General features: G+C 40.3%; 1 protein-coding gene across 1 annotated transcript; it reads left to right on the top strand.

Annotated features, from left to right (window-relative positions):
* Positions 1-3,183: 3,183 nt before the first annotated feature.
* LOC131160952 (protein EXORDIUM-like 2) lies at positions 3,184-4,255 on the top strand. Its single transcript, XM_058116822.1, has 2 exons — positions 3,184-3,718; positions 3,843-4,255. Exons 1-2 carry the CDS (start codon positions 3,184-3,186, stop codon positions 4,253-4,255), a joined length of 948 nt encoding a protein of 315 aa, XP_057972805.1.
* Positions 4,256-10,157: the final 5,902 nt, after the last annotated feature.

The raw sequence follows: 10,157 nt of genomic DNA, 5'->3' as shown, positions 1-10,157 counted from the left end.
ACGGTTATTGTATCCCCCTTTTCTTCCTTATCCTCTGCCTCGTGGGACATAGTTTTGTTGATTGCATCATTCTCTAGTGGGACCTCTTCCGCCTCTGCCACCTTCTATGGATTCAAAATTTTCATAATTTCTTCCACGAGATCCTCGTCCTCATCCTCTTCCTTTTCCTCGCAGTGACATCCCCCCTTTACCGTATCTATCTGTAGTGAGGGACAATTTCGTTTGGAAGGCTTGCTCTAGTGCTTTATCATCACTCCTTCTATTGACTTTCTATTCATGGGCTTGGAGTGAGCCCACAAGTTCTTCTACGAACATGGTTTTCAAATCTTTTGTTTCTTCCATGGTCACAACTATATAATCATATTTTGGATCCAAAGATTGCGAACTTTTCTCACAAATTCTTTTGTCATTGAGGATCTCTCCATTTCTTCTCAATTGATTTGATACTACCATAACTCATGTATAGTAATAAAAAATAAATTCAGTAGATTTTATTCTCAAAGATTCGTAATTACCTTACAATGTTTGAAGACGAATCTTCTTCACTTTGTCTGCACCTTTGTGTGTTCGATAGAGAGAGTCCCAAACTTCTTTGCATGTCTTGGCGGAGGTGATGATTTCAAACGTGGCCTCATCAAGGCTTTGATAGATTATGGACTTCACCTTGCAATCATTTTTTCGATCGGCTCGCAAGATTGTTCTTTGAGCATCGGACATAGCTGCTTTGGCTTCTTTTGATGGGCTTTCTCTGTACCCATATTCAACGATGTCCATGACATTCTGAGCACCTAGAAGGGCTCTCATTTGAATAGACCAGTTGTTATAATTCTCCCGAGTCAACTTTGGAATGACCGCTTGTGTAGTACCGTTAGTCATCTAATTTAATATATAAAAAACAAAGAGATGGGGATTGATTTTGGAAAATCGGATGCCGCCAATATGTTCAGAAGTCAAAAAACCTTAGAAATCGATTTTAAGTTGCAAAGAACTGGTCTAAAAATCACTGAACCGGCCAAAAAACAATTTTGAACTGGTTTAACTGGACCGATTTAATTTAACGGAGATAAACGGCATTGAAGATTACCGTTAGGGCCACATGGTGGCTTGTGGGCATGCTGCGTGTTGGCGTTTAAACGCGAGTCGATCAGCCGAGTCGGGTCGTGCTCGCGAGTCAGGTTCCAGGTTTCTAGTTGTTGGGCAAGGTCGCGGATCGGGTCTCGGGTCTCCAAGTCAAATCTCACGAGCTAGGTGAAGAAGACGCGTGCGGGCACGTGAGAGGCATGCAGCCAGCAGTCAGTATCTTCGTCGGCGCGTGCAACGGGTGTGAAACATGCTTTTTCATCTATTGGCGCGTGCAATCGCTTGCGAGGGCTCCCGGACTCTGTTTGAAGCACGAGTTTTACCTTTGGGATCGTCTCGATGCAAATTGCACAATGGTATGCTCAATTTTGGATTTTGAGCAACTTCAAACCTGGGAAAAATTGAATTTCCCTTAGTTCGCCTCTGTTTGGCGAATTTCAGCAAACATGGACGCTTTGATACCACTGATGGGTGGAGGGGACTCACTTCATCACTGGTTGTGATTGAAACTCAATGAGTATTGCACTCAATCGGAAAACAATTAATTTCAATTTGGAAAAGAAATACAGAAGAATTCAAAACAAAATCTCTCACTGGTTATTCACCCTCACTTCACCACACATTACATTACACATACACACACATCTATTTATAGCAGAACAAGTGAAGATTAAAATCTACAATTGTGGGCTGATTGGTGAAGTTAGTGGCCGACTCCTGCCATTCAACAGAGGTGGGCTGCCGGCCGTCAAATTGTTTTGCCACTATCCCATTGTTCAAGTTTAATTTTCAACAATAGTCAAGAATAATTAGTTGTTGAGAATCAATTTTATTTAGTTATTGTTATTACGATTGAGTAGAAAATTGCTGATGCCTTCTAGTCTTCATAAAACCTTCTTCTTTGTACGTACATTAGCTATAAAATTAATGTCGATACTCAAAATCAAACCATAAATCTACTTATGTAGCATCAAAATAAGATTTATAGAAGCACCTACCATAACCCACTCCATATTTTTTAGAGGAAAGAGATACCAACTTAATAAGTCTTTAAGTTTGAAGCCATGGAACCATGCCCAAAAACCCTATTCGCATCAAATTTAAAAAAGATAAATTACTTACTATACATTTGAAGGAAATTTCACCTAATTTTGTCAATTTCATATTCTAGATTCGAATTCATTTCAATTCACGAAAAAAAAAAAACCGTACTACACGTTTCGGAGAAATTTCATCCAAGTCTCTTGTATGGAATTCACATAATAAAAATTACCCACAAAATATTGCAGGGAATTGCATGAAAAAATTAAAAATGGATCTTTATGAATTTTGCAATTTTTTGATTTAAGAATAGAGAGAGGGGAAGGATTATAAAGGGTCAAAATCATAGGAAAGAGTAAAAATTAATGGAGTCTTAACTCAAAGGAATTGAAAAGGCTTCTGACCAAAATATTAAAAATCCAAGAAAATTAATGGACTCTTAACTCAAGGGAGATGAAAAGACTCAATAAAAAATTTATCAAGAATGTATGGAGATAACAAATTATATATATGAATTTGTAGAAGGATGATAATTTTTTATTTGAAACAATGAGGTCCAAAGCCTTTTGACTATTCTATTAATCTACCAAAAATAATGAATCTAACTATTCTTATCCATTTAAATATTAAGGCTCTTTAATAATAGTATTTAAAGATTTTAATTTTAATATTAAACAGCATCTATTAAAAGTAAATTTTATAAATATATACATAAAATACAAAAATAGAAAATTAAAACAATTAATTCTTAACTTATCTTAGGTGCTCAATGCATGAGGGCTCAAATTAAAAGTGCAAAAATCAACTTTCCCCTAAAAGAGCTCCTCACACCTCACATCTGCCTGGCCGCATTGACTGCTTCTTCTTCACTCCCGATCCAATTCACACCATTAACGACGATCCACCCAACTCATATCCCTACAATTTAAGGTCTCGCCACCAAAATAGCCACCGCGTGGTGCTTGTTAATTTATTTGCCCTTCCTCTGTGGCTCACATCACTGCGTGCATACGTATAAAATCCAATCCCATGCAAAGTAACTCCTCGGAAAGAAGAAAAAAAATGGAGTGCTCTTCTTCTCTCCCAAAGCGCCCTCTCCTCCTCTCCCTCGCCTTCTCCCTCCTCCTCGTCCTCATCCCTTCCGCGGAGGCCGCCGCCCCTGCCGCTCCCGCCGTCCTCACCTACCACAACGGCCCCCTCCTCACCGGAAACGTCAACCTCGCCCTTGTATGGTACGGCCAGTTTGGCCGCACCCAAAAGATCGTCATCCGCCACTTCCTTAAGTCCTTGAACTCCTACGGGAACGCGAATCTTGAGCCGCGCGTGTCCGGGTGGTGGCGCACAGTCGAGAGCTATGCCGCCGCTGCCGGCGGTGGCCACGGGAGGAGCCCCGGGATCAAGGTCAAGGTAGTGAGGCAGGTCAGTGACACGGGGTACTCCGTGGGAAAGATCATCACCGCAGATTTTATTCCACAATTGGTGCAGAAGGCTTCCGGCGGAAACCCTAATGTTGTTGTTGCTATTTTCACCGATAGAATGGTGTCCGTACAAGGACTCTGCATGGGAAAATGCTCACTACATGGAGCTGTTGGAAATGGTAATTATTTGGAGTAACACACATTTATTTTCTTTCACTTATGTTGTCAATAATTAGGGTTGAGACAAGTTGTCAACTCGAACATCTTAGATTTGATAAAATTTATTTTTATATGTGTATATAGGTCCGAAGAAGCAGCCCTACATTGTGGTGATGAATCCGGAAACGGAGTGCCCAGGGGCGTGCGCGTGGCCATTCCACAAGGCGGACGATGGGCCGAACGGTCCGGTGTTCCAACCTCCAAATGGCAACGTGGGTGCTGACTCCATGGTGATCGCCTTGGCCTCGGGACTCGCCGAAGCCGTCACCAACCCCTTCAACACAGGGTTCTTTCAGGGTGAAATCTCTGAACCCATTGAGGCGGCCACAGCCTGTTCCGGCATCTTCGGGAGCGGTGCAACTGCCGGATACACCGGTAAGGTTCGAATTGACCCAAAGAGTGGTGGAGCATTCAATGCACACGGTGTGAATGGGAAGAAATTCTTGCTCCCAGCAGTGTGGAGCCCGAAAACAAAGTCCTGTTGGACTACCATGTAATTGATTAGTAATTCTTTGCTAGCTGCTACATGCTTTCCTACACGCACAGACGCAAGAAACAACTAATGAGGGTTTAATTGTTATATATTGAGAACGAAAAAGACGGGACATCACGGATTCATGACATTATAGACTTACGTGGCGAGAAGAGAACAAAAGAGAAGGGCCTGTGACCTTTTGTCATGTGAACTTGCTTGATGATCGCGGGTCATGATCAATAGAGCTGCTCATTGAGAGTATGTGAGCATAATCCATATTCATACTCTTTGAGTTTTTGTTCATATATGGCAGTGCACACATGTTTCTTCTTTTTTTCTTTTGACAAATTTGAGGGACATTATTGCAAATGCAAAACTATTTATCATGGGAACAAAGATATTATAAAATTAATTATGCTTGGTCAAAAATAGTGTTTTGAAAACCAGACCCAACCAATCGGTCTGAGTGGTTAAACTAGGACTTGGTTCCCATTAATATCTTCTCGTTCTCATCAAATTTTACTCGACTATCTAATCTTGCTCACCAGTTCTAGGTTCGCCTGCTATACAAGTATTTAACCCTTTCATGGTACTCAAAGATTGCCTTTGCATGTGAATAATGTAAGTTTGCAACCCAGCGAGATTGAATCTATGGGAATTAATGACAAATGACTTCTAGCGCTTTTTGCAATACGGTTTGAAAGCAAATAAGAAATGGAAAATGATCAATAATATGACATATGGCAAAACATTAGAATACAACTTCTATCCTAAAAATTAATGAGGGCGTGTCTAGTTTAGTGGTTAAGATTTAGAAGGTTGAATTGGATTGGATTTAATTGGACTAGATTGGAAGAATGACTCGCTAAATAAGCTAGTCGCTCAAAAGACTTAAAAAAAATGTTCTAATTTTTCTCATACCCTTTTCCCCAATATCAAAAGAATGAGAAATAACTGCAAAATGAACACTTTGCTAATCGTGAGGAAATCATAGATGAGCTCTCTTGTTTTGCTCCCTTACAGGAAAAACCTATGATGCATGGACAAGTTGGATCAGGTACCGCTTATTTCAAAGTTAAGATTGTAGTCAATTCATTCTAATTTGCACTTACTATTGTTGTTCCAATAGGTGAAGAACAAACCATTAGGGATGGAACCAAGAAAAAATGAAATGTTGAACTCCAAATTTACAATTTCCTTTTCTCTCCTTTTCCTATTATTTAATTAATATAATTCACTGGGTCTCTACACGATGTTTCAACTCTGGGAAACTATGCTCGCACTTGTTGGTCCAATCAAATCTTACACTCTTACTCGTCAACCGTGACAAAGAGCCAGATAACTTAGAGAATCCCTTCACGAACCGCTGGTAATACCTAACCAGTCCTAGGAAACTCCGAACGTCCTGCACGCTCTTCAGTTTCACCTAGTCGACCACTGCTTCTATCTTACCTAGATCAACTGAGATACCACTTCTTGACACGATGTGGCCAAAAAATGCGACGTGCTTCAGCCAGAACTCACATTTCTTCAACTTGGCATACAACTTCTTTTCCCGTAGTACTTGAAGCACCAACCTTAGATGGTTTTCGTGCTCTTTTGAACTCTTAGAATATAACAGAATATCGTCGATGAATACCACTACAAACTAATCCAGGTATTCATGAAAAACCCTATTCATTAGATCCATAAATACTGCTAGAACGTTAGTCAACCCAAAAGGCATGACCAGAAACTTGTAGTGACCATATCTGGTTTGAAAAGCAGTCTTCGTAACATTCTCAGTCCTAACTCTCACCTGATGATACCCTGATCGTAGATCAATCTTTGAAAAGACCTACATTCTTTATAACTGGTCAAACAAATCATCTATATGAGGTAACAGGTATCGGTTCTTCACTGTTACCTTGTTAATCTCACGGTAATTAATGCACATTCTCATTGACCCGTCCTTTTTCTTCACGAACAACACTGGAGCTCCCCAAGGTGAAACACTAGGTCTGATAAAGCTCTTCTCCAGTAGTTCCTCCAACTGCTTCTTCAACTCTCTAAGTTTAGCTGGAGCCATCTAGTATGGAACTTTAGAAATCAGTGTCTTGCCTCGCAACAATTCAATAGTGAACTCCACCTCCCGATCAGGAGGTAAACCGGGTAACTCTTCCAGGAAAATATACGAAAATTCATTAACCACTCAGATATCTTTGAGCTTCAGATCATCCTGAGGTGGTTCCTTCACACAAGTTAGGTACCCCTGACAACCGTCCAGGAGTAACCTTCTCGCCTGCATCGTTGACAGAATTTGTGGCATCGAACGCACACATGATCCTACGAACTCATACTCCGTTTCCCCGAGGCACTTAGTTCTGTCCCTGGTTCTGACTTAGTGCAGTCATACCAGTCATCGGTGTAGGACAGTTTTAGGATACATGGCCCTGTTCACCATAATAGTAAAAGTTACTCATGAATGGCTAGCACTCCTCATCATGCCATTTACGACACTTGGCACAACGCACGTAAGATGGATCCCCCTATGGACCTTGCCGTTCCGTATTCTGGCAATTTCCTGAACCATAATTCCTCTTCTTCCACTGTCTCTGTCTAGAACCAATCTGAGAACCAGAAGGTACCGACCTCTTCTTCTGATCCTGTGCCACCTCATCCTTCTAGAGACTAGCCCTTAACTACGGTAGCTTTCTCCACTAGAACCAGAAACTCCCGAATCTACAGCATTCCTACTAGCCTACGGATGTCCTCAAACCCTTCTCGAACCTCCAAGCCTTTTCGTACTCATTCGAGATCATACACGGTGCAAAACGAGACAGCTCGATGTATCTAGCTGCGTAACTTTACACTGTCAGGGTTCCCTAAGTCAAACTTGAGAACTCGTCTACCTTTGCATCACGGATGGAAGCTGGGAAGTATCTCTTGAAGAACACCTCCTTAAGCGGCCCCACATCATCCCAAGTGAATCGGCTCTCTACTCCTCAAGAAACTCACAGCCACCCACCACCTCTCAGCTTCTCATGCCAGCTGAAACATAACATAGAGAACTTTCTACTTGTCGGTGCAATGTAAAACTTTCAGTATTCTCTGTCTTCTGCATCCAGTTCTCTGCCACAATCGGGTTGGATCCTCTAGTAAACATTGGAGGATGCATGCTGGTAAACTTATCAATGGTGCAACCCGCATCTGTAGGTGGACGCTTCCATCCCCTAACACTTCGCCCAATCTCCCGCATAATCTGCCTAGACAAACTCGGAGGCACGGAAAGTGACCCTTCACTCACAATCCCCTCCGAACTACTATCCCAATTGCTATCTTTGGGCTCTATACTTAAATAGTATAGGAATAAATTAGCATTCCTATATCATAGCACAATTAACATAATCATTGCAAATTAATCATGTTAAACTCTAAACTCTCAGGCCTAGGTTTGCCCTACCGCACAAACACGAAACCATCAATGGTTTGCTGTGATTTTACTAAAATATTCATTCTAGGAAAAACATAGAACACCGTCAATAAATCCCTGTCTAGTTACAAGACAACCCTCGACCTACTTTACCTATCCCCTACGTCTTATACTTTGGTATGTTCACAAAATCATCCCTAATCAAGTCTACAAAATCTAACAACCTGGTTAGCTTTGATACCAAGCCCCGAATCCGAAAATGGGCCCCAGAGTGTGATTTAGTAACCTAACATGTCCCTATATCATACAATAGTCCATGATACTATATAATATAAGGGTCCGACCCCGTAGGGTTCACGCATACCCTATCCATTATCATATACACAGTATATATGCAGCGAAAAATCCAGCCTAATACATCCATAAAACCATACCAGAGTCTGTACAAAATAGGGTCTAGTTCCTCAAAAAACGTAACATACCCCAGGTGTCTACATAACCCAAAATGACCACCCAACAAAGGACAAGTACTTACACAAGTACCTCTACACAGCTAACCAACCACCACACTCTTAAACCGCTAGGACTTTAGTGTCGGCTACTCGAAGGACCTGAAAAACATTTGTATGATAGGGGTGAGACACCTCTCAATAAAGGAGAAACATGTTATATCAGTGTGTGGATACATGAATGTTATTTCAATAGCAAACATACATTTCACAATATCAGTATTTTCAAAAATACAGTTCCAGTATACATATGATACAAAGTAACACGATCTAGTGTTGTCACACTCTTCGGTCTAAGCCGGACTATCTGGTGGTATTTCACACCTTTCGGCAAAAGTCGATGCTCCCGGTAACTGGCATAGCATAAGCCCCCACAGCGTTGAACCGGTGCAGATATGGTGTTCTCACACCCTTCGGTAAAAATCAGCCTATCTAGTGGTATTGTGCACTCTTCGGTAAAAGCCGGACATCAAAGCCTACGGTCTTATTCCGACTCGATTCAATATCTCAGCCTACGATGTTTTAATCCGGCTCGCTTTGATATATCCCCTACAGTATTATCCCGACTCAGCATTTTCACAAAACTTGGAACATTTTGGAGCTCACGTTCCTATATCTCATTTGAATAATTCACAGCCTACGGTAGTTAATCGACACACTTTTCCACACAAAATACATAATTCAAATTCATCATCTCATTCCACACTTATTTGGGTAAACAAACAATCACATATCAGGTATTCTGGGAGTACAATTTGAAATAATCCAAGACACAGTCATCTTTATATCACAATTTATACCAATATAAAGTTTTCCAACAAAAAATGAAGATGATACCCGAAACCCCTAATTTTTTCAAAAACTGTAAATCAAAAATACTGTAATTTCACCTGATAGATTTTCAAAAATAAGTAACCAAAACATCTGTAGAATCGTAAACTACAGTTTTACCGATTTAGATTACAAAAACAACTGATATAAATAGAAACCCCTTACCTTTCCCCGAAAACCAAAACATGAACTAAATCGATCTAAAACAGCATCGCGGGACCCCCAAAACCTAAAAATTGAAGAACTATACTTCAATATAATCCTATCTACTACATATCTACCTAAAAAAAATGAAATCGGACCCTTACCTTGATTTTAGGATAAAACCCGAAAATCCTCAAAACGAAATTTTGATCCGCTATAAACATAGAGATTCTCCTCCTAATCCACGTGATAACATCAAATCATTGATTCGGGCAACAGACGACCTGAAACCCTAGAGAGAGAGAGAGAGTGGTTCGAGTTCTAGAGAAAGAGAAAGAGAGATTTGAGTTTTCTTAGCAATGAAGAAATGAAAATGATATTTATAACCCCTTTGACCTGGTCTAATTCGTCAACGAGACGGCGCCTTCGCCGACGAATCATCTACGCATTTCGTCGACGAACCGGTTCCTTCGGTGACGAACCCTATTATGATATTTTACAACTCGTTTGGTATCTCTTCGTTGACGAGGCTCTGAATTTCGACGACGAAAAGTATAAAGGCCTTCGTCGACAAGAACGATGACTTCGCCGACAAAGCCTGCTAAATTTACCCTTTTACCCTTTTGTTATTTATTAACTCTGAAATTCTCGGGTCGGGTTCTTACAAAAGCACTTATATTCAATAGTTAAATAGCCTCTATTACGAAAGAACATATTTTGTTCTTACCAATAATATATTGATTTAATTCAATTAATAGTCTACTAATCGAAATCGAATCATTAAATATAGAAGAATTTTCAAATTTTAAATGAAAAAAAAAATTTCTCGATTCTTATGGCTTGAAATGTGAGTAGTTTCTATTTTCCCCCTTTTTTAGCCTATTCCTACTCACGACTAGGGTGAGCATAATTAGGTTTTAGCCGAATTAATCGATTGAGTTCGTTCGGCTCGGTTCGGGAAATTTATAGTTCAGTTTAATTTGGTTTTAGAATAGGGTAATTTCAGGTATTTGGTTTTTGGTTTGGTT

This window comes from Malania oleifera, chromosome 7, assembly GCF_029873635.1.
Source record: "Malania oleifera isolate guangnan ecotype guangnan chromosome 7, ASM2987363v1, whole genome shotgun sequence".
Lineage (NCBI taxonomy): Eukaryota > Viridiplantae > Streptophyta > Magnoliopsida > Santalales > Ximeniaceae > Malania > Malania oleifera.
Note: the sequence above shows the minus strand (reverse complement) of the source record. Positions and strands in the feature narration are given on the sequence as shown.

What these genes read in the sequence shown, in the direction of transcription:
- LOC131160952 (XM_058116822.1), top strand. Translation starts at nt 3,184, where the DNA reads ATGGAGTGCTCTTCTTCTCTCCCAAAGCGCCCTCTCCTCCTCTCCCTC. An exon ending in ACATGGAGCTGTTGGAAATG is followed by an intron (nt 3,719 to 3,842) that starts GTAATTATTTGG and finishes ATGTGTATATAG; the next exon opens with GTCCGAAGAAGCAGCCCTAC.